Source organism: Rousettus aegyptiacus, unplaced genomic scaffold (assembly GCF_014176215.1).
Source record: "Rousettus aegyptiacus isolate mRouAeg1 unplaced genomic scaffold, mRouAeg1.p scaffold_m13_p_16, whole genome shotgun sequence".
NCBI lineage: Eukaryota > Metazoa > Chordata > Mammalia > Chiroptera > Pteropodidae > Rousettus > Rousettus aegyptiacus.
In genome coordinates, this window is record NW_023416291.1 from 42,809,688 (window position 1) to 42,833,659 (window position 23,972).

At 39.4% G+C, this 23,972-nt stretch overlaps 1 protein-coding gene across 1 annotated transcript; it reads left to right on the top strand.

Moving 5' to 3' along the window:
• The first annotated feature begins 602 nt into the window (after nucleotides 1-602).
• On the top strand, nucleotides 603-23,124 carry ATP6V1B2 (ATPase H+ transporting V1 subunit B2). The gene is made up of 14 exons (XM_016132465.2): nucleotides 603-765; nucleotides 6,750-6,805; nucleotides 10,969-11,067; nucleotides 11,786-11,879; nucleotides 12,009-12,086; nucleotides 12,748-12,887; nucleotides 13,227-13,328; nucleotides 13,657-13,754; nucleotides 14,382-14,505; nucleotides 16,059-16,209; nucleotides 17,586-17,668; nucleotides 19,000-19,104; nucleotides 19,901-20,030; nucleotides 21,704-23,124. The coding sequence occupies exons 1-14, from the start codon at nucleotides 630-632 to the stop codon at nucleotides 21,841-21,843; spliced, it is 1,536 nt and encodes a 511-aa protein (XP_015987951.1). The 5' UTR covers nucleotides 603-629; the 3' UTR covers nucleotides 21,844-23,124.
• Nucleotides 23,125-23,972: the final 848 nt, after the last annotated feature.

The window sequence follows — 23,972 nt, forward strand, 5'->3', positions numbered from 1 at the left end:
TCTCAAATACGTTCCACTTTATCTTTCCCATCGTCACGACCACCCTAAAAACAGTCCAATACATGTTTTTTGAATGATACGCGAGTGAAAGAAGTGGACAGGAAGATAGTAAAGTGGAAGACATGAAGCCACATAGCTCCCTGAGTTAACAATCACTGGGATCTGTTTTACATTTCTTCTGTTTCTCAGTGCGCTTTTAGAACTCGAGTTCTCTTCACTCGATGTCATGTCATGCCATTATGAAATGGCCAGCAGTTGACCTTTTCTTGTGCGTGCTTGCCTTTCTTTCCCCTCCTCCCTTCATGTGACTCCCTCTTTCCTCTTCTCTTCTCTTTTTTTCCTTTCGGTCTTGCCTTCCTCTCAAGGGTCCCTCTTTCGCTTCTGCTTCCCCGTCCCCGGCCTGGCGCCCTCCCGCCCAGCACGCTGGTCAGCTCCTCGCGCTGGCGCGCAGGCTCAGCCCCGCCCACGCGGCGCCGTGTCACGAGGCTGCAGGCTGCGAGCCGCGGAGGGGGCGCGGCCAGGCCGCGGCGCCGCATCGCGCATGGGCGGAGCCGGGCGAGCGGGCCGCCCCTGCTATATCTGCGCCTGCGCGGCTCCGCTGCGGAGCCAGTCGGGACGGAGGAGACAAGATGGCGCTGCGCCCGATGCGGGGGATCGTGAACCGGGCCGCGCCCGAGCTACCCATGCCCGCCAGTGGGCCGGCGGCGGGGTCTCGAGAGCAGGCGCTGGCAGCGACCCGGAACTACCTCGCCCAGCCTCGCCTCAGTGAGTATCGGACGGCAGGACGGATTCTGTCTTTGCTCCTTAGTCCAGCCCCTTGCTCCCACTCACCTGCTTAGCCAGCGGCTTAGGGGGACGGGGGAGATTTATTTATTTTTTTTCTCACTCTCTCCCTACCTTCACTCACACGTATCTCTTTAGAAGAAGATTTGCGTGTACCTTACATGACCGCGAGGGCAAGAGCACCAACAGGAACTTTCTCCTTCTCCTCTGGTCGGTGGGCTCCTGACTATCGATTGCCCCGCCCTTCCCAACTTCCCTCGGCTGGAGCAGTCTCTGGCACTTGCTTCCTGTCTCTGCGGGAAGGCCGCTTCTTGTCTCTCCAATCTTAATCTTTGCCTGACCTCATTTGGATATTTAGGGTTCGAGGGAACGCCCCTTCCTATCTGCTCCCACTTGCGTGGACCTCAGGGCAGATCCTGAGCTCCTGCCGCGGGCACAAGGGACAGTGCCATCGCTGACGTGGTCAGGCCGTTCGTGGATGGCAGTCGGTCCACTGCCAGAGGAAGATGTTGTTCGGTGGAGGGGCTGATCCACGGGAGGACACCTAGATATCAGAAAATGCAAGAGCTGAAAAGTATCCTTCAGGTCACCTAGTCTAACCCTCTCATTTTACAGTGAGAACCCGGACAGGGCTTGCCAGGCTTTCGACACCTAAAATTCGAGGTTTCCTAGCCATTGCCTCTTCTTTTTCTGACCAGTTACCCTAACTTGGTTGAGTAGTGCAAGGCCGCCTTGGGGACGCCAAGAAGCTTCGTCCGTATTATGTAGCATATATGCAAAGCGTATGAGTATGCAAAGGCATGTTTAAGTGTTGTCGTGATTACAAAAAGGCCTTGATAACCTAGTTTTAAGTGAACGAGCAATTCGGAGAGAAATGGTTCTTGATTACTGAACATTACAGTTGTGTAGCATCAGACCCTCTTCACATCTGTTTTAGGAAACCAGGGATGAGCCCTGAAAATAGACCCTTTAAAACTTGGGAAAGCACCTGCTGTTTCTTTCCCCAGGTGGCAGGACTATATTTGCACTGGTTTCTTGCCAGAGTGCCTGTTTGTGGGAGGCTCATTGGTTAAAAAGAATTTCAGATGAAGGGTTTCTCTCCTGCCTGACTAATCCCATCCTGATATGTCACGGGGTCACGTGACAGCACTGCAGTGTGAGGAGAGAGGAAAACACTTGATTCTACGGTTTGCTGAGATGTGCTTTTTACATTAGGAATGATCTGAATTAGAGAATGTCTATTCGGGGTTTGTATGAGCTGATGTAAATGATTTATGAAGTTGACAGATGTTGCATTCTTATATAGGTTTTGACAATAAATTTATGCCTAACAATCATAACTTCTCTTTTATAAATTGCATTTGTATTCTTTGCTTTTCTTTGATTAGAACACAGACATTCGTTATGCTTCTAGGAAAAGATGATAAAGATACAATAGTCAGTTTTCATACAGTTACTTAATGTCAATTCAGAGAGTATCAACTGAAATAATAATGTTTAAAGAGTTCTCCATGATTAAGGTTGTAAGCCTTAAGGGAGATGAACATGATTTTTAAGTGTTCTCTGTGCCTAGTCAGTGACTGAAGAACTTTTGCAGATGATATTCTTCCTGACAAAATTGTTGGAACGTAATGCTTAAAACCGAACCATTAGGGGTCAGCAATTCTTTTTGTATCCTCAGTGCCTAGCACAGTGCTTGACACACAGAAGGAAGTACAGTGTCTTGTAATTTGTTGTATAACTCGCATTTAAACCCCTTGCTTTAATAGTAGAGTGGGTAGATTCTTAACGTGGATGGAATCAGAGTAGGGAGTTGGGATACTTGTTGAGGTGAATTCCCCTTCTGTGGCTGGGTTATTCTAAAAATCATAAATGATATACGTAGGCCTACTGCATTTGCAGATTATCATATTTTTCCTATATTGCCACATTCCTGTTTCTAGTCAACACTTTTAATTGCTTCTGAGTAAATGTCGATTAACTTCTCAATTTTTCTAATTAAAGATTAATAATACTTTCTTAGGCGATGTTATAGTTTTGTGTTTTTCCAATGAAGGAATGGAGTTATATCAGCAGCTCCACTGTACAGATTGGATCCTGTTTTAAAACAACTTCAGAATTATGGGGCTGTTAAGGAATGAGAAATGAAATATGCAGGCTTGACATAATCTTGAGCACTTTAGTTAAGTTTCTAAAGTCACAGGAAAGAAAACGTGATTTCTTTTTAAACTTTGAGCGAGGTTCTTTTTGGATGCTAAACATTTTGAATTAGATAATCTCCATTGTTCTTAAGACCCTAGATCAATTAACCTCATGTTTCTTACATCATAAAGCAGAGCTAGCCTGAGAATAATGAAAGGGCTGACTTTTTCTAGAACTTCTCCCTCAGTGCCCCCTGCTCAAGGGGTGGGTATCTACTCTTCTTGCACAATGGAAGATGATTGCTCTGGATTTCTGTTTTGCTAATAAGGTGGAGGCTGAAGGACTAGATCTCTTATGGTGCAATGGCTTTTGAATTTTCTCTCTAAAAATTTCACAATCATTAAGTGGGGTTAAGTAGTGTTGAACAATCTCATATCCTGCAGGAGGAAGAGGATGTCATCTGACAAAATACGTGCTGCTTAAAACCTTTGTAGAGTTTGGTTTTAAATGGTACTCCATAGATATGTATTGCCTGCTTGACAGTTCAGACTCAAACATGTGACTTCTTGGTTGTAAAATGCGTTTGGCATGTAATGTAAACACGTATCTGCTGTGTTGTCAGAAATTTTGATCATCCCCTGCAGACCCAAGGTCTTGTTCATTTGGAAATTTTAAAGAAAAGAATGGTCAATATTTTGGTAAACGGAAATGATTATGTAATTTGTGAATGGGTTTTCACTTTTTTAAAGAACAGCTTAATGTCTTTGGCAGCCTTACTCTAAATTGTTTTCTCTGTTTTGGACTGTCTGTGGTAATGATGAGGAAGCTGGGTGAGTATTTGAGAGCTAGAATAGAAGGTAGTGTTTGATATCATTTTCTCTGCCTTTTTATTTTTATTTTTTGCAAATAATTTTATTATGAAAAAGAGCTATAGTTTGTGTATAAACCATCTTCTAACATTTGTAGTCCGAGTTCTCAGAATTGTGTCATCTCCATGTTTTTTAATTATACTGGAGACTAAGTTCAAAAATATTGTAGGATCACAGAGTATTAACTTTAGAATTAGGAACAAGAAGCGGCCAACAAAACAGACAAAAAAACTAATCCTAATCCTGGCTTTTCCCATTTAGTAACAAATTTCTCAGAGGCTTAGTTTAAGTGTAGAGCGAGTGTACCATCAGCCTTGCCTACCTCTCAGCATTTTTGAGGTAACTTATCTAAAGAGGCTCTGTAAAAGTGAGAAACACTCTCCAGATACTTGTTTGGTGATTTTTTAAATTTAGTTTGGATTATAACGCTTACTAGTTTAGTTTGTATATGTTAGTTTAAACCAAACATGTTGCTTAACCTCTGATTTGTATCAGCAGCCGTCTCCTGTTTTTTGTGCTTTCCAGGGAGGGAAAACCGCCGAAGTATCTCCATTAGGTTCTCTCCTCTGCGTAAACTCTCCAGTGGCTGAACTCCACTGGAGAAAGATTGTTTTGCAGTAACGACAAAACGTGGACACAAGGGAATCATTGTCCAGTGCGCTAAATAGTAACAGTAACATTTTTTTCATAGCTAAAGACACAGACTGGTGAAATTATTTTTGAGTGACACAACTACATAATTCTAGATAATTATGAGTGTACCAGACCACAAAAAATGATCAGTTCAGTTTTAGAATTTGCGCTGCAGTACAGAATTATAGAACAAGTGACTCTGGAGCCAGGCTATTTACATCCTTGGGCAAATTACTTAATGTCTGTGAATCATTTTATTTTCTTCTAAAACTTGGAATAATATTAGTTAACTCAGTCCTATTATGGAAGTTAAATAAAAATTTCTGACAAGTATTTAGTGTATTGGCGATGGTGTTAAAGTGAATTTGAATGGTTATTTATTGGATTTTTTTAAAGGCTGCATATATTGTATATTTAGAGACTGCTATTGATGAAGCAGAATCTTGTCTTCTGTAGTAGAAGTCAACTTGATTCATTGCTTCCTGGAAAATCAATGACTAGTGTTTCTTTTTCTTGGTCATGCTTTTGCTCGTGACTGGCAAAACTTCATAATTTTGAATGAGCTTGAATTTAAACATGAGATTCTGAAACATCGTTTGTTGTAGAGGTTGGAAGTTCAGAGGAGAGGCAAATCTGGTTGAAAAAGTAAAGAGAATTTCAGAATTGAAGTATTTTATTGATGTAACATTTGATTGTAAATCTCTAAACTAGATCTTCTTACCCCTAACTCCCCAGCCCACTCCCTCCTCCCATCCTCAGTTGTTTAGGTAAAGGCTTTGAAAAGGTTTTAGTGTTTCTGTATTTTTAAACACTGGGTTCTAAGAAAACATTGTTCTAATTTAGCTCACCTTGCATTTACACATAGCAGTTTTAAAGTCATTGATAAACAGAATGTTTGGACTCTATTAAAATGAGAGCAACGAATAATTTTTTTAAGAGTAGGAATTGTTTTTAAAAGTATGAGATTACTTTAAAAGAATGGGGAGGATTTTCATAAAAGTAGCAGATAATATGACAACTGGGATCTTTCTAATTTTAGAGAAATGACTAATTCTTAAATATTACCACCCATTCAGATAACTTCTTAAATTTGTGACTTGCCTTTTATCTTTGGTTAAAAAAAGAGTCATTTGGGGGCATCTGTTGAGATCATTACAATTACAGATGTATTCAAGCAAATATTTGGTGTCAGGATTTAAATGTCCTATGAGTATGACAGTGAGGGACCTTGATAGTGCTCGCCTGCTCTGTCCCAGTGTTTCTACCAGATCACTACTTCTTGGTTGAAAAACTTGTGTTTTTAAGTTCTGGAGCCCCTTGAGTGGATAGACTGGTTATTAAATGGTTTCCTCATTCTTGGGAGTCTACATTTGTGCCAGAAATATCTGTCCAAAACCTGGTAAGTCAAGCAAGTGAAAAATTCCCAGTTGGTTGACAGCTTCTTGTGAATTATTTTAGGCCTTGTAGTAGGTTTTCTTCAAACGTTCACTTCATTTTTTTCCAGCTGTTCCTATTTTATACCTAATTACCATTACACTCGACTTGTTTTGTGAGGTGTGATATGGTTGAAGGAGAGCTACCCCAGGGATAGACTGGCAGTTGATTCCTAGGGCATAATTTTCAGTGGAAATTATAAGCCTCTAAACTGGCAGTAATTTGACATTTCTTTTTTAAGGAGGCTTATCTTATCTTAAATGACCTTTGGCCTTTCATTCCCTTGCTCACTCCCTGTTCATGAAACATTTTTCCCTAAGTTTTTAAGACACTGTTTATGGCTTTTTACCTTAGCAGACTACATTTTCTTTGATTTCCTGAGTGAGTTTTGTCACTTCTGCTTAAAGGATTCCCTTTTCCTTCCTTATCTACTTTGCTAAGTACCACCTCTTCTATAAAGTTTTCCTTTCCTCTCCACAGTAAGATAACTCTAGGTTTTTCTTGTTCTTCCATAAACCCTCTGCCCACCTGTGAGAGCCCTTAACTTCCCCTTCTTCCTGTAAAACTATGGGACGCCTGAGGGAATCTGCCTCTGCCCCTTCTTTGTTTTTGTATCCTGGGTCCTTGAAACAATGCGACTTACTCATAGTAAGGATTCAGAATGTTCTGGGTTGGATGAGGGTAGATTATGAAAAGTTCTGTAAGCACAGACATTTAATAAATTCAGTGAAAAATTTCGTGACTGTTCGAGTGCTCCCTATTGTAATAGGTGTGATAAAATAGAGAGAGTGTTTTGGTTTTTTTTTTTTTTGTAATCCTAAAGAGGTAATTTAGGCTGTTGTCCTGTTTGACTAAAGCTTACTCTTCTATTGTTTTTTTCCCCTCCAGCATACAAGACAGTATCAGGAGTCAATGGTCCACTGGTGATCTTAGATCATGTTAAGGTAACATCACCATCATTATCGTTTAACCATTTATGAAGTTAAGAACATGGCATTAAGTCTTGTTTAGTACACTTTAAATTTTATGTTAGGATTTTTAAACCATTCCTTGGGCTGAATGTCCATGCTATGTAGGAGACAAGAGTTTTAGTTAAAAAGTCAGAAGAGTAGATTCTAGTACTGGATCTACTGTAGATTCTGTTTGTGGCCTAGAAACCCTTGTCTGCAAAATTAAGAACAAAATTTGTCATTCCTACTTCACAGGCCTATTGAGAAAAAAACAACAATAGTAATATATAGGTATATGGCTCTTGTCATAGACAGCCCGGTGTTATAATTACTTGTTATAGTATTTGTCTCATCTTCTCTGCTAATATTTTAAGGTCTATGAGTGATTAAACAATGTTACTTTTACCTTTGAGGGCCTGACACTGGTATTCAAATAATAAATAAATAAAAACAGAGTATCTCAATGGTGCCTAAAATCTTAAAGCAAAGTCTAGGTTTTACTTTTTCAGTTTATTGTGAGGATCTTGAGTTAAATGTTGTAGCCACACATATACGTAAGAATTATAAACACATTAGTGTCATTTTAGAAAAAGGCATAGAATGTAGTATGTAATTGAATACCCTGGGCGGAGCTGCTTGCCTGAACTCTGTGATTAAATAGCTCCAGGGAAATTAATTTCTATAGCATGCTCTCTGGAACAGTAATTCTACATTGGTTTTTTGGGTGGATCAGGAGGAAAGGCACACACAATTACTTGTTTTTGAGAGAAGTAACAATGATGGAAGTATGTTAGCATGTGACCCCTCTGGAAGTAGAAAATAAATTGAAAAACATTTCCTAAAAGAAAAGGCAAAGTACATTGTCTCTTCAGCTTTATCACCAAGATAGTATTTCTGTATATGACAAGATACCTATGCATATTACTCTCAGCATTAAGCATAGCAAGCTTACCTCCCGGCCACAGGTTCATACTAGTCTGCGATTTAATTCAAGGCCTCATTATATAGCATTCAAGTTGTACAAGGTTTCAGCAGGTGCCTGTTAATGTTTTGTGAAAAAAATGGAGCCTACACTTTTATTTTTTGAGGGAAATATAGGAAGATTTATTTGTTTCTTTATCTGTTCTTTTTGTAATTATAAAATTTTGGGCTCATATTTTTAAAACACAAAACTTCTATTAGCACATATATTGAAAAATTTCAAAATATTCATATTTCGACTATGTTAATTCCTGAGCTCAGCATAGAAAATATGGTGAACAGTGAGCATGGCCTCTCTCCCACTGGAGCATAGTGCGGTGGAAAAGCAGGTATAATACAGATACACAAATGTCTAATTAGTCACTTCTGTGAAGGGCAAATGCAGGATGAGAGTCAGTAACAGGAAGGTCTCAGAAAACATCTTTGAGGAAGTAATTTTAAGAGAGCTAAAAAAGTTTCATGGAAAGTTTGGGGTATAGCTTCAGCTGAGGAAAAACTAGTAAATAAATTTTATGTAGGAATGGCTTCTAAGCCACCAGATTTAGAGTGATTTTTTGAAATTTAATTTTTGGCTTTTGTTTTTAACTTAAAGCATATACATAGGATCAAGGAACAGATAATCTTATACAGATTATATAATAATAGAAGGTGGAGACTGCTGCTCAACTCAGGAAGTTAGCACATCTTCGATTCACAAACCAGACAAAGGGTAGTATGAGAAAAGAAAAATATAGCTATTCTCACTTATCAGCACAGATTCCAAAATATCTATGTAAAAATAAACAGAATTATTCCCAAGTAGAATTTATCACAGTAATACAATGACGATTTAGTATTAGAAGGAAATGTATCAGTGTAATTCAGCTCATTCATGGGTCAAGATAGAAAAAGCTTATACTCTTCTCAATAAATACAGAAAAAATATCAGTTAAAATCACTTATTTCCTAAAAAAAAACAAAACAAAAAAAACACATTCTTGGAAATAAGTAATGGGATAAATTTTTACCCTCTTAAAGGATACCCAGCAAAGAACATACTTAAGGAGGAGACTGGAATCATTTCCTGTAAATCAGGAATAAGATGAGGATGCCTGTTGTCGCCCCCCACTCTCCATCTTTGTGTTCAGAGCCTAACTGTGCTGTGGGAAGAAAGACATTGGGACAAAGGCATTAGACACAAAAAGGCACAGTTCTCATCATATCTTGGTGGTATGATTAGCCGAACAGAAAACCCAAGTCATTCAGTAGACAAATGATTAGAAACAACGATATAAAACAGTTGCCGGATACAAAGGTCAGTCTGCAGAAATCAGTAGTGTTCGGTATGCCAGATTAATTAGAGTGATTAGTACCTGTTTACAGAAAACTATGAAACTCTGTTGAAAGACATGATAAAAGACTTAAAATAAGTGGAGAGTCCACGTTCATGAATGAAAAGACTCAGAATAGTAAAAGTGTTGATTGTCGCCAGATGACAAAATCAGAGAGAATAATGGGGAATAAAGGTTTGTTTGGTGCAGGAATAAATTTGTCAGTGGAACAAAATTGAGAGCCCGGAAACCATCTCTGCTCACACATGAGAACTGGACTTGGTAAATGATAAAGGCTCCGTCACGAGTCAGTGGGGGACATTTAGTGCTGCTCAGTGCATATTGTTAGGGCAGTTGACTACCTATGTGAAAAAGAAGAAAAATGAGAAAGATAAGCTAAAACTATATACCAAAAGTAAATCCAGGTGGATTAAGAACCTAAACATGAAAAACCTAATAGAAGACAATGCAGAAGACCATTTTTATGATGTCAGATTGGAAGGTTGTCCTAAACAAGACAAAAACACAAAATCATAAAGGAAAATAAGTTATTACATAGAAAGTTTTTAAACTTCCATCTGATAAGATAACTATAAACACAATTAAAAGACAGGAAACCAATTGGGAGCAGATATTTGCAAAAGGATTAGTTCCAGAATCTATAAAACTACTATGAATAATAAAAAGCAGATCCAGTTGAAAAGGGAGAGATATTAATAAGCCAATCATAGGAAATGAAGTCTAAACTGTCAGTAAACATGAAAAGATGCTCAGTCTTAATAGAATAAGGGAAAATGCAAATTAGATGCTATTTTTCACTTGATCAAATGGCAAAAATTAATGTTTAATAATAATAACATAAGCTGTCAGAGACGTAGTGAAAAGATACTTTTGTATACTGCTAGGGAGATTGTATATTTATACAGTTCCTTTGCAGCGTAATTTAGCAGTAAAGGAGCACACCCTGTAGCCCACCACTAGGTAACCAAACCTTAGGGAAACCCGGGTACACTTGCATGAGGAGCTAATGCAAGAATGTTCATTGCAGCATGTTTGCAGTAGTGTAAATTTGGAACAGCCTTGAACTCCATCAGTGGAACAACTGAGTGAAATGTGGTGTCATTTAATTTTATGTCTGTCCTGACATTAATTCTAAGATGCCCATTTATTTACGTGTTAGCATCTCCAAAAATCAAATTACAATCAATGGTTCATCAGTTAAAAAAATTGGCAGATGTTTTTCTTCATGGAAAAAAAAAAGTTATAGGATGTTATAATTAGTATGTTGCCATTTATGTAAAACTACAGTGTTTTTTTTGGAAATGTGCATTTAAAATATTAAGAATGGATTAAAGGAATACATGTGTAGTTAGATTGAGGGGGAGCATTAACATCATTTTATTATAATCTTTATTATTTTGTTGCATTTTATCCTCCTGCTTCCAAAGCACACAAGCAATCACATACACAGCAAACATTGGTTCTGAGTAGGGGGAACATAGTTATTTGTAAGTTTTGTACCTTCCCATAGTTTCAAAACTTTAACACATACACAGAGGGGAAAAAAATTTGTTTACTGCGTTTTCATAGATTTAAATCACTTCTCTCTGTACCTTTTGCTGGTTTGCCAGCGTGTGTGCCAGTGATTAGCGTTTTTAAAACTTAAACTACCTGTGGACGTTGTTAACTCTCGGTGTTTACCTGTGTTTACACAGGTGGTGGTGGGATTGCACCTGTGTAAGTAAATGCCATGACCAAGATAGGCATGTATAGGGTGTTTGGGGAGCCTTTACCCCTAACCCCAACTCCAACTTTGATCTCTAATCCTATAATTGGTTATTAATCCTTTATTTTTTTCCTATTTAGTTTCCCAGATATTCTGAGATTGTCCACTTGACATTACCTGATGGCACAAAGAGAACTGGGCAAGTTCTAGAAATCAGTGGTTCCAAAGCAGTGGTTCAGGTAAGCATCACTTTCAGGACCTGGCCAGTAGACATATTCCCTAGTCACAAAAATGTAAGGAGCACCACTTGTTTTTTTCTAGGTGTCATTGACTAAGTATAGCTTTAGAGACTGATTATTTGCTGTGGGGGAAAAATTGCTTGTGCATGTTTTCTTGCCAGATGTCAGCCTCCTACATCGATTTTAGCCCAGTAGCTCCACTGGTAAAATGACTTTTCTTTTTTTTTTAATGGATAAAATGAACTACATAATCACATAGGAGAGATGAAGAGCAGAATTCAGTTTATGGGGTAAAACCAAAGCGAGATATGCATCTGTTTCTTTAAATTGTCTTCTATAATTCCTAGTTTTTAGTATTATTGATTATGGGAATGGCATATTTCTCTAAAAAGTTGCTTAGAGCATGGTTAGCAAAATTTCTGTAAAGGGCCAGATAGTAAATTTTTTCAGGCTTTGTGGGGCCACCTGATGTCCCTGAGGCATATTTTTATTTTTCCTTTTTTCTTTTTCTTTCTTTTTCCAATTAAACAACCCTTTAAAAATATAAAAAACTTTCTTAGCTCCATGTCCTACAGGCATGACCCTTGGTCAAGAGGATGTGTTTGTGATAGTAAAAATAGTGTACGTTTATGTATTAGACTTTATAAGGGCTCACAAAATTTGAATGGTTATGATGGAAATTTCTTTTATCTTTCTGATTCCTTCTCTTTCTTGGTAGGTATTTGAAGGGACTTCAGGTATAGATGCCAAGAAAACGTCCTGTGAGTTTACCGGAGATATTCTCCGAACACCAGTGTCTGAGGACATGCTTGGTAAGTTGACATTATTATGCATTTGAGCAGAGAGCTGTTTCCTTTTCAATATATTTCTATAAAATCTTTTTAAAAATATGAATATTTATGTCCTTGTCCACTCCGTACTGTCTTGTTACTGTTTTATAGGTCGAGTATTCAATGGGTCAGGAAAACCCATTGACAGAGGGCCTGTGGTGCTGGCTGAAGACTACCTTGACATCATGGGTAGGGACAGTAAATGGATTTCTGTGTTTTGGGGAAAATAGCCTCTATGTAGCTTATATCTTTGCCAGGTAGTGATTTTTGTGATACTTTAAGTAGTTAAACGATACATTCCATAGCTAATTAAGTGACTAAGAAGTTAATTAATTAAATTAAGGAATTTATTTTTCCTAGAAAGCATCTTAAAATTTTATATAAAATAAAGAAGGGGATCAAATATATGATAGCCGAAGGAAACTGGACTTTGGGTAGTAAACACACAATAGAATATACAGATGTCAAATTATAATGTACACCTGAAATTTATATAATTGTATTAACCAACGTTACCCCAATAAACTTAATTTTTTAAAAAGTAAAAAAAGAAAATTAAAAAAATATCAAAGATATCGTCAAATACCACTAGGGTATATGTATCTAAAACGTAATGAGTAAAGCTGCGGCTTTGCTTTGGGGTCACCCTCCTATTTGCGGTACCCGTATTTCACTTTGGAGACGAATTCTGCTACCATGTATTTCATGTGTCTACAAAACACTAATGGCAAAAATGACTTAAACGGGTTTCAGAAATAACTGGTATTATAAGAGTAGAAAGAAATGCTTTATATGGTTTTAGTCTTAATGTGCAGACGTAGTAAAATTTTCCCCTTTGGAAATGCATCAGGCCAGCCAATCAACCCTCAGTGTCGAATCTACCCGGAAGAGATGATTCAGACTGGCATTTCGGCCATAGACGGCATGAACAGTATTGCCAGGGGACAGAAAATTCCTATCTTCTCTGCTGCTGGCTTACCACACAATGAGGTGAGAGCTAGGATCTGTTCCGTATGAAATTTAACAGAGAAGAGTTTCTAAATGCTTCACTGTTAGTGAGAAACCAAAAAAGTGTTTTGAACATACATACCCAGTGTTACTGTTTATGTAATTCAGTTACGTTGAGTTTTTATCCACCCGTGATAGCTGTCTGTCTGCTTGCCTACTCTTAGGGATCTTTGCAAAAAGTACAAAGTAGTTTTGTTAGGTAAAGTCATTTAAAGTACCCAATTTTATTTATAATTACAATTCCAAAAAATTAAGGATAAAAGTTATTTTGTTGTAGAAATGTTGTTTTAGATTTCAACGCAGTGCTTTTGTACTCATCAGATTGCAGCTCAGATCTGTCGCCAGGCTGGTTTGGTAAAGAAATCCAAAGATGTAGTGGACTACAGCGAGGAGAATTTTGCAATTGTATTTGCTGCTATGGGTGTAAGTATAATTAGTTTCTGCTTTCGTGTGAAATACAAAATTAATTGCTTATGTTATTCGAACCATGTAGAAAACTACACTTATATTGTTGAGTTTATCTCTAGATAGAGAAGTTTTAACTTGGAATTTGGGGCTTTTGACTGTGAAATGTAAGAAAAAATTCTTTGTGCCCAAAGCAGGCTGTTCATTCTGTTGGCTTTTGTGAAAATTTTTTGGGTACTTAAAACTTTAAAAGAAGGAGCAATGCAGATCTATAGCTTGGCCTTCATCAGAAATACATACTGAGAATTTTTCTTCTCCCAGCACTGATGAAGTCATTGCTATTTAGGTAAACATGGAAACTGCCCGATTCTTCAAATCTGACTTTGAAGAAAATGGCTCCATGGACAATGTCTGCCTCTTTTTGAACTTGGCTAATGACCCGACGTAAGTAAATAGAGCTATTTCTTTCTGTTCACCCAGGCTTCAGGTCAAAAATGTTACCTAAGACTTGGGATATAAAATATAGTGAAAAGCAACATGGCTTTTGGAATGAGATAACTGTATTTAAATTCCAGCTTTTCTTTCTAGTTATTTGGCTTTGGGCAAATCACTTAGTCTCTGAAGCTCAGTATCCTCTTTCAGAAAATGTGACAAATGATACTTAGTCTCACAAGGTTGTTGTGCATATTAAATAAGATCATACATATAAATTACCTAGCACACAATCCGTATTTGATAAATGATCTTTTCCTCTTACATGAGAAATCCGGCCCCTATTTCTTCCCTCCCTCCCTCCCTCCCCCCCCCACCCCCCGTTTTGAGAACTGTGTAGTTCTGAGGAATTATGGGACATTTATAAAACAGTCAACTTTGTAGAACTAAGTAATTCTTATTACGTGAATACATAAAATAATGCTGCCTTATTTAAGAACTTCTAAAGTAAAGATTGGTTTACTCTTCTCAATTTATTGAAAACTTTCGGAGGGACACTGCTATTATTTCCAGAATCTCATTTTCTTTTGTTTTTGGCCTTTTTGTTTGAGTGACATAGGACTTAATGTTCCGTTTCAGTATTGAACGAATTATCACTCCTTCCTTGGCTCTGACCACAGCTGAATTTCTGGCATATCAGTGTGAGAAACATGTATTGGTTATCCTAACAGACATGAGTTCCTATGCTGAAGCACTTCGAGAGGTAACTTTTTTCTTAATTAAAACTGCTTATTTTTATCTTGTCCCTTTACAAGTTTTTATTTTCTTTAATCATGTTTTAAAAACTTCATTGCTTGTATATTAGCAGAATACCTTAATAACTGAGAACATAAAGTACAATTTGTTTTCTGTTACTTTATTTGAAATGATTAGAGGATGAGATTTGTCATACTGTTATTTTCTCCATGGATTAAGACATGATTCTAAAAGAGAGAAAGTGATGCAGGCTATTTATTCAGTAACTCTCCCAGGAAGTTCTGTCTCTGTCCAGACTGTCAATTGTTAACCCTGTTCAGAATTTCATTTTTAATGATGCTAGTATTTAAATAAATAAAGGCCATATTCTGGCAGCACCCTTTTCAGAAACTTTTCCTTCAGAAAACTCAGTGTTTATTTAGGAACGCTACTAAGATTCTCACAGTTTCTCCTGGAAGTTTGGGGTTTTTATTCTAATGCAAGTTACTGAAATTTTGAGTAAGTTACTTTTTTAAGTATGTAAAAAGGAAAAAGACTTCTGAAGAGACATGCTATATAAATACCTAGCTTCTTAAAATTCCCTAAGATCCACCATCTTATTTCACTCTGCTGCCATCCATGCCTTTTCAGCAAAGGGCTCCCTCCATACCCCTCCCCCAATCTGTCACAGACCAGCACTTTTCTCAAATACAATAAAAATGAGTGATTAGAAAAGTGAAAGCTTTAAAAAAAGGATATATAACTTACAAGTTCAGATTTTAAAAATTAGATTCAACACATAAAATTATTCTGTTAAATTGCATTAAAGTTTTCTACATGCTTTTCTGTATTATTTCACTGCATATTGGTAAAAGCAGGTGCAGACCACCCTTTGAGTGGCACTGCTGTAGCACACTTGTAAGGGCGCCAGAGTGGCACTTACACTTGGGCCTAATGCTTTTGGGTTCTTGGTGGATGAAGAGTGATGCGTGTGCTTACACTCTGGTACACATACTTCTAGAGAGCAAGACTGTTCGTTACTGTTCTTTTGTGCAGCGAGTGGACCTGGCTCTGTGATCTTGGGAATTAATTTATCTGACCTTTGATTTCAGCTGTAAATTGGTGTTAACAATGTTACCTTTCTCATAGGGTTGCTGTGAGGATTAAATAATGTGTGTAAAATACATCAAATGATTCCTGGTGTAGATTTTCTTCTCTTTTGACCTTTTCAGGTTTAGCGTAAGATCCTTGGTATGAAATAAATCTCATGAACTAAGAAGATAAAACTTTGATTTATAAAATTGCAAGTAGATTTTCTTCTAGGAAGCTATTTGAAGATTCGTATTATGGCAGTGTGATTTTAGCAAAAAACGTTTGGTCCCTAGTTGACAGTATTTTTGTTGCAAAATAATTTGAACTTGTATTGCTAGGTTTTTCTCACTAGTCTCTTAGAGACAATATTTAAAATGAAAAAGATGCTGTTTCCAGCTGTGTAATTTGGCACGTTCAAACAAACGTGTTCTAAGCAAGCTTTACTTTCCGTGTGCTGGTGTGTGATCGTGTTCCTGGTCTCACTGTCAGGTGTCAGCAGCCAGGGAAGAGGTTCCGGGTCGACGCGGTTTCCCAGGCTACATGTACACTGATTTAGCGAGGATATACGAACGTGCCGGTCGGGTGGAAGGTAGAAATGGCTCTATTACTCAAATCCCTATTCTCACCATGCCTAACGATGGTAAGTTTTGGGTCTTTGGATACTAGCAGACCTGACTGTTGTAAGCACTTTCATTCTTAGGGAGAAGACCGTCTACTTTTATGAGTTGAAATTCTCTTGAGAGTTTATTCTCTTAAGAGTTTACATAAACTAGTGATTTGTACCTAAATAAAATATTTAATTTGAAAGCTGCCCATAATTATTATTTATTATTTTTTGGAGGAGGGGGAAACAATCCTTTTCTTTGTAATTCGAATTTTAAATTTTCATTTATTAGGTGCTATTGAGTGTCTGCTGTTTGCGGGACACTGGTCTAGATGTACGAAATTTTTAAAAATTATAGTCTTACCTAATATAAGTTATTTGTTCTAGTTGGATATTTTTTATGTATGTGCACCAATAATTTAAGGTTAGCTTAAGTGTCAGATGAAGAGTGCAAATAGTAAATGCCATAAGACTTCAGAGACAGAATGATCACCAAAGGCTGGTTAAAAATTATTGTGTTTTCTGTGTGTGCTCAGAGTGGCTCCTGGGTGAGACTCAGCATTCCTCTTATGTTACTGCCTTTTAGTCCTTATTTCAGTTTTTAAAAAGCACTTTTATAAGATATGTTCAGAAGCAGTAGTAATTCACTATAATTGAGCACTGTTCTAAGTGCTTTATAAATATTGACTCATTTGGTCCTCATGGCAACTTTGAGATAGATGCTCTAATCTGAGACACAGGGAGGTAAAGTGTCTGTCAGGATAGGAGGTGGGAGCTTTAGAATTCATAAATCACACTAAATGGTATATTCTGCTGCCTCTGACATGAAAATTATTTGTTCCAAGAAAGTAGCTACAAAATTACTTTATGTAATTTAGCAGATTTAGAAAGTCTTGCTATATTTTCCATGTTTAAATGGCTTATAAGCTAGAAATATTCTCTCAGTATACATCAAATTGGCAAATCTCTGCAAGGGAACTTGGTGTTTAAAATGGAGTTTTATTTATATTTTGGGGAGAGATCACATAGCTAGGAGAAATTGTACTTTTATGAATGCAGCTAATTTACCTCATATGCCAACACAGATCTAATTATGCTGCAGCCTAATAAATTAAACTGTTCAATGTGGTAACCTCTAGCCACATTTCCCTCTCTAAATTCTGAAGTTAATTAAAATTAGATAAAATTTGAAGTATAAAGTTTTTAAGTTACACGAGTCACATTTTATGTGCTCAGTGGCCACATTTTGCTCCCGAATTGGACAGCGCAAATACAGAACTTTTCCATTACACAGAAATTGTTTTATATGACACCGCTTCAGGGAATGCCGTAGCTAATGCCTGTCGACTTCCTGTGCCTTCGTTTATATGAGATGGAGACTTTAACTGATATCAGATATCTTCCTCTGGTAGATATCACTCACCCCATCCCTGACTTGACTGGATATATCACAGAGGGGCAGATCTATGTGGACAGACAGCTGCACAACAGACAGGTATTTGACGTTTGGGCAGTGATGTAAAGCGTATAAATCTACTCTTCATTTTCTCTTTTGTGACTTAGACTTTGCCCTTAGGATTTTTTTTATCTTTGTTTATTTATTTATTTTAGAAGTTATCAACTTAAATTGATTTTGATATGACTTATAAAATTGTCATGTCTATATATAGCAGATCCTCAATGTTTTGTTTCATTTGTCATTTCATTCTAATGTTAATGAGATGCCATAAGAACTCTTCTGTATATCAATTAGCCTGTGGTAAAACTTGCTTTGTCAGATGACAGTTTTACTACAAAATCCTGGTGTAGGTAAGAATACTAGAATTAATTAAATTTCCACTTTTCTTTATTTACCTTAAAATGGAGTTAGTTGTCTCAAAGAACTTTTGTGGGTGTTCTATGGCATAACAGTACAATCTACCAATCTTGTTTTATTAATACAAAAACAGATTTTTTAATTTTTTTATTGAGGGATAATTAGTTTTAGGTGTACAGCATAATGATCCAGCATTTGTATATGTTGCAAAATGATCACCACCGCAGGTCCAGTTCACATCCATCGCTATAGTTTCTTTTCTTGTGATGAAAACTTTTAAGATCCACTCTTCTAGCTACTTTCCAACATGCCATACAGTTTTATTAACTATGATCTCCATGCTGTGCTTTACATCCCCATGACGTAATCGTTTTATAACTGGGACTTTACCTTTCGCCCCCTTCACGCCTCTTGTCTCCCCACTGCCACTCCCTGCCAGTCTGCATCCACGAGCTCACGGTTTTTTGTTTGCTTTCGTTTTTTTTAGATTCCACATATTAGTGAGATCATATGGTATTTATCTTTATCTGTTTGACTTATTTCACTCAGCGTAATGCCGACAAAGTCCATCCATGTTGTCACAAATGACAAGATTTCATGCTTTTTTATGGTCAAATAATCAAAAACAGATTTTTGAGGCTTCTATAATAGATGCCAGCTTCATACCAGCTTTTAGGTGGAGTCGTTATTCTTTTTATTTTGTATGATTTTGAGTCAGAATTCAGAAGACCATTTAGTTTTGATACTATAGGCAGATACTGAAAATTCAGTTTTTCAATATAATCTTGCACTGTTTTATAGATTTCACTTTTGAGATTTGTTTTTTTAAAGAAATACTATGCCATAAAGTGTTTCTTACCAAAAAAACATTAGAACTCATCAAGGAAATGAATGTAGTTCTTTTATGTAATTTAAGGAATAATAATGAGTTGCAAAATGTTTCTTTATTACCAGTAAAGTTTGAATTTTGTACTTAAATATAATGTTTTCCCCCTCCCGTTCTCCCTAAGATTTACCCGCCTATTAATGTGTTGCCGTCATTGTCACGGTTAATGAAGTCTGCTATTGGGGAAGGTATGACCAGAAAGGACCATGCCGACGTATCCAACCAGCTGGTACGTGTGTCCTCCAAGGGCGGTGCTGAATACCTTCCATCGTCCATTCTCTCCGCCACCTTAGACCTCTTATCCTCCCATTCACTTTTCTCCCTGCCTCTGTGTCCACGCAGGATGCTAGTACAGGTTTATGTGGAATGCATAAGCATTCACTGGAACCAGGCAGTCTTTTTTCATGAGGATAGATGCTGCTGATAACCAAGATTAAAAGCCATACGCTTGAAAGCCACATCTAATGCTGTATAAGGTAGATTATAAAACACCGAGCCATAAGGCCGTTTTAAGTTTTTGTTTGTAACCGCAGTAATGATTGCAGTGTTCCTGAAAGGGCACTCTCGTTTCTTGCATAGCATGTTAAGCAGTCACTGGAACACTAAGGGATGTAGCCTTATATATTCTGTGAAGTCCTTGGTTTCTATGGTGATGGGAGACCGTACACTAGGCACAAATAAAGAAAAGTACTTTTGACCGTAAAGTAGATATGGTAAACCTGATATCAAGATGGATTTTCAAATGCTTTATAAAATGCAAGCTCAGTGACACCCCGAGAAAGCATGTTTTTATAGAGTGTTAGTAATGTCTGCTGCAACTTGACTCCTTTCCGAGTGAGACTGCTTTGTAATAAAGTCCTTCTGGTACTTTCATACGAGTTTTATGTGAATCGTGTTCGTAAACACCGTGAAATCCCTTCCGTGGCCTCTTAGGGAGAGAGCCGCAGCAGTGCGCTTTGTAGCCCAGATCGCTCCTAACGCTTGTGGACTCTCAGCTCCCTTCCTGTAAACCCTTTTCTCTTTAGTACGCGTGCTATGCTATCGGGAAGGACGTACAAGCCATGAAAGCTGTAGTTGGAGAAGAAGCTCTTACCTCAGATGATCTTCTTTACTTGGAATTTCTGCAGAAGTTCGAGAGGAACTTCATTGCTCAGGGTAAGATGATTATTTTCTTACAAACATAAATAGCCTCGTATGTAGTTTCGAAGGCCTCTTTCCCAGCCTGAGAGAGTTTACATTGGTCCCTCCATGGGTTTCCCTCTGCCTGTCATGTCTTTGTACTTTGCCCGCTGGTTCCTCCCCCTCCGCCTTCAGGTCCGTGTCTGGTAACTTAGCTCCCCCTTACTTCCTCCCTCCCCTACACCAGTCTCCCCGGGGCCAGGGCCGCCTCCTCCCACCCTCTCTGCAGCCGTCTCCCCTGGCTTTCGGGCTTTGGGGCCTTTCTGGTTTATCTGTTTTCATCTCCTTTTCTGATCGCTTATCTTCCTGCTTCTTAATTGTTTCTGTTTCCAAAGGCCTAGTTGCCTGTTCTTCATGTGCTTTTCCACCTCTGGCTTTGGCTTCTGTCCCGTGCTGTTGACTGAATTGCTATGCGTGATCTTAATAATCTTTCTGAAGCCCTAATCCCACATCTCTACCTGGGACACCTGTGTCTGTGCCACCATTCCTCTGCCTCAGCATGGTCAGGACCAGAGTGTTTCCCTTTTCAGTCTCTGTCCACCTCTGGCATGGCCATTGTCCCGATTAGCCCAAGTGTGGAACTGGACATTGTCCTTAACTTCCGGAGTGGTGCAGAAGCTACTGATGTCTGACCACTCTTTGAGTCGGACCACACTTTGAGTCTTGAGGCCTAGTCCAAACCTTTGGCTTCATCATCCCTGGCCATTAGTGCCGGCTTTTTCACCAGTCTCCCTGACTTACATACTGTTCCCAGCGTAAATTTAGTACTAGTTTTATTGCTGGTCCCTCTACTGAAAAGTCCGTAATGATTTTTATTTCGTAGCCTGCGTAGGATTTTCAAGCTGTTTGGCTTGGTCTCTCCCCTGCCACCCCTGCTAACGCTGGTAATACTCCATTCCTGACCTCAGTGGTATTAAGAACGGATGCATTTATTTTAGAATAATGCGTCAAGCTGTACACTTAGAATTTGTGCACGTTCCTATTTAAGCAGTACATTTTTTCTTAACATTAAAATCCCCAAAATGTGTATGCCTCTTTTTTGTTTTGTTGTTTTTTTAACAGACCTTAATACCTTAAAAGTTAAAAGTGAGGTTCTTCTGGTAGAGAAAAGAACCCGGAACTTCAGTCACTCTGATTCCTTAGTTAAGAGATGAGATTTATTTGCATGATACGGATGCTTCTGCTATTAAAATAATAATAGCAACAACAACTATGGAAACCACTGACTATTCGGATGCTTAATTGGCATTTAAGGCTTTCTGAGCATCTGTGCCGGCCTCTGTCAGCCTCCGTTCCTGGGAAACTCTTTTTCTCACTCCTCTCTGGGCAGAACACTGGGCTACTTTCCGTTGCTGTGGTATTTAGGTCCTAACTAGTTTTCAGTTAAAGCGGATCCCCCCCCCCCCACCGTCCCCCTGTCCCCCCGCGCACACACACCCCCGCGAGGCGGCCTGCTGCCCCTGTCCCCGGTGCCTCGTCTCTCTGCTTCTGGTGGTGCTTGTCTGCGGCCTCATTTCCACCTGCAGTCGCGTCCCGTCCTGGGGACCTAAGCTCTGTCTCTCGTTTACACTCCGTGCTCCCTGCGCCGACTAACACTGATCGGTTGGCACTAGTTTGCCTTTATTCATCCAATCTCAATTTTTTGTAAGGTCCTTACGAAAATCGCACTGTCTACGAGACTTTGGACATTGGCTGGCAGCTGCTCCGAATCTTCCCCAAAGAAATGCTGAAGAGGATCCCTCAGAGCACCCTGAGCGAATTCTACCCTCGAGACTCCGCCAAGCACTAGCCGCCAGCGCCCGCCCTGCTGGCTGGCCGCGCTGCGAAGTGCTCGTTCTCGTCCCTGTCCTCCTCTGCGCTCCCCGCTCCGCACCTCTGTGCCGGAGTTCACCGTGTTACCCTGTAATTAAAGACAAAGAGAGGTGACATAGCGTGCCAGTGTTGCCATGTCTTAAACTGCTAACAGACTTTAAAATATCCCCTGTTCAGAGAACCTGGATCGTCAGCGCTTTGTTTAAAGTAGCTACAGGGATGGAGGTAAAGTTTTCTTACCGACGTGTGTATTTGTACATAGTGGGGTAGTTAGTTGCCTAATAATGTCCTCATTATTTGGGTCCCCAGACCTTACCTCTCCACCCTCTCAAGAGTATCACTATCTAAAGTTAAATGTTCTCATCTCCAAATTAGGGCGAGGACGGGGATGGGAGAAGCATCCTCACAGAAGAGCCCGGAGGCGCTGCTGAGCGGCTGTGGGCTGGCAGGTGTGCCTCCGGGTCTGTGCCGCTGCCCTAAGCAGATGGTCTTCACTGTCCACCTGCTCTTTCCTAGTTAGTGACGAAACTAGAAAGGGAGTTCTCTTTTCCTCTTCGGTACGCGTAAGGGGGGGTCCTGGCTGACTGTCCTCCATCCCTCTGAGTAACACAGAATCATGCAGCTTTCGCACAGCTGGCGTTGATCTGATAGTAGTGAGCTGCCTTGTCTTGACCCTTACTGGGACCCTTACTGGGTTCCCATGCAGAGGAATCATAATTAAAATAACTAGTAGAGTTGATTGGAAAGAGTTGGGGTATGATAAAAAGAAGAAAAACCTAAACCCATTTTTCATTTGGACATGCTAACAGTGGTGTAAGTTTCTAACATGTTTGCAGATGCTGAAGGCAAGATAGGGGGGAGGAAGCCCTCCTGGGTGTGGATATTTTAAACTCTGTTAGAGAGCAGCCTTTGGAAAACCCTGTATTTGGTCCTGCTTTCTGACCTGTCTCCGCTCCTTCAGGGTAATTTTGTGGCACAAGTAATAGCATTTAACAGCTTTCGCCTTCCGATCCCTGCTCCTCCCTGCCGTGAGCCCCAGCGGCCTTCTGTGCACCCCGCCCTTCTGCCGTGTGGTCTCTGCGTCCGTCGTGACTTGGGTGCAATAGCAACTTCTTTGTGCATTCCATCCTTCAAGTGGTGTAAAGTTTTTTCTGGAGGGGGTGACGGGGTTGGGGGAGTCAGCATGATTATATTTTAATGTAGAAAATGTGACATCTGGATATAAAATGAAAATAAATATTAAGTTAAATGGAAGTGACCTAAAGTGACTCTGTATCTTCTAATCATAAAAAAACACTAGCAACAAGCACAGACATAACACGTAAAAGTGCACTTCTGTGATTCGCAGGCTCGAACGTCATAACCAGTATCGTGAGCCGACCCCTGGGTTGCAGGAACACGGCCCGGGCTTTGTACCTTCCGTCCTTCAGACTCTTCATAGTCTCTCTTCCAGCACACTGTAGTGTGACCCAAGGTTGGGAGTTACTGCAGGTGTTCTATAGCATTTTTTGTTTCACACATTTCCAGGATCTCTAGAACCCATCTCATAAATGAAAGTGGGAGATAAATAGAAAACGAACTACATATTTAAGCAAGCCAAAACTTGCTTCAAATAAAAGTTTATGTAGATATCCAGTATATTGAGAAAACATGCTGGTCTCAGTGCCAGGGTGTGGCTTCCCGGGAGCCTGCGTTTTCTCTGTGTTCAAGGCTATTTGTAGGAGATAAAGACCAGCACTAGGGACCGGTGCTCCTATGAGACTCCGATGCCTGATGATCTGAGGTGGAGCTGAGGCGGTGATGCTAGCGCTGGGGAGCGGCTGCAAATGCAGATGAAGCTTTGCTTGCTTGCCTGCCACTCACCTCCTGCTGTGCAGCCTGCTTCCGAACAGGCCATGGACTGGTACCAGTCCGCAGTCAGGGGGGTTGGGGACCCGTGCTGTAGAGGAAAGAACCCAGTCATGGCGAGAAAGGGGCAGGCCTGTGTCCTAATGCTGGTGCAGCCATTCTGTGGCCTTGCTGAGTTTGTAACAAGTTTGAGTCTGTTTGCTTATGTGCCCTTTAGAGTTATCAGAGGGGCTAGAGATTCTGTATGTAAAACACCAG

Bases quoted from the DNA above. Each gene is read 5' to 3' on its own strand.
- ATP6V1B2 (XM_016132465.2), top strand. From the start codon at position 630: ATGGCGCTGCGCCCGATGCGGGGGATCGTGAACCGGGCCGCGCCCGAG. The intron at 11,068-11,785 runs GTAAGCATCACT...CTTTCTTGGTAG, and splicing joins GTTCCAAAGCAGTGGTTCAG to GTATTTGAAGGGACTTCAGG. The intron at 13,755-14,381 runs GTAAGTAAATAG...GTTCCGTTTCAG, and splicing joins AACTTGGCTAATGACCCGAC to TATTGAACGAATTATCACTC.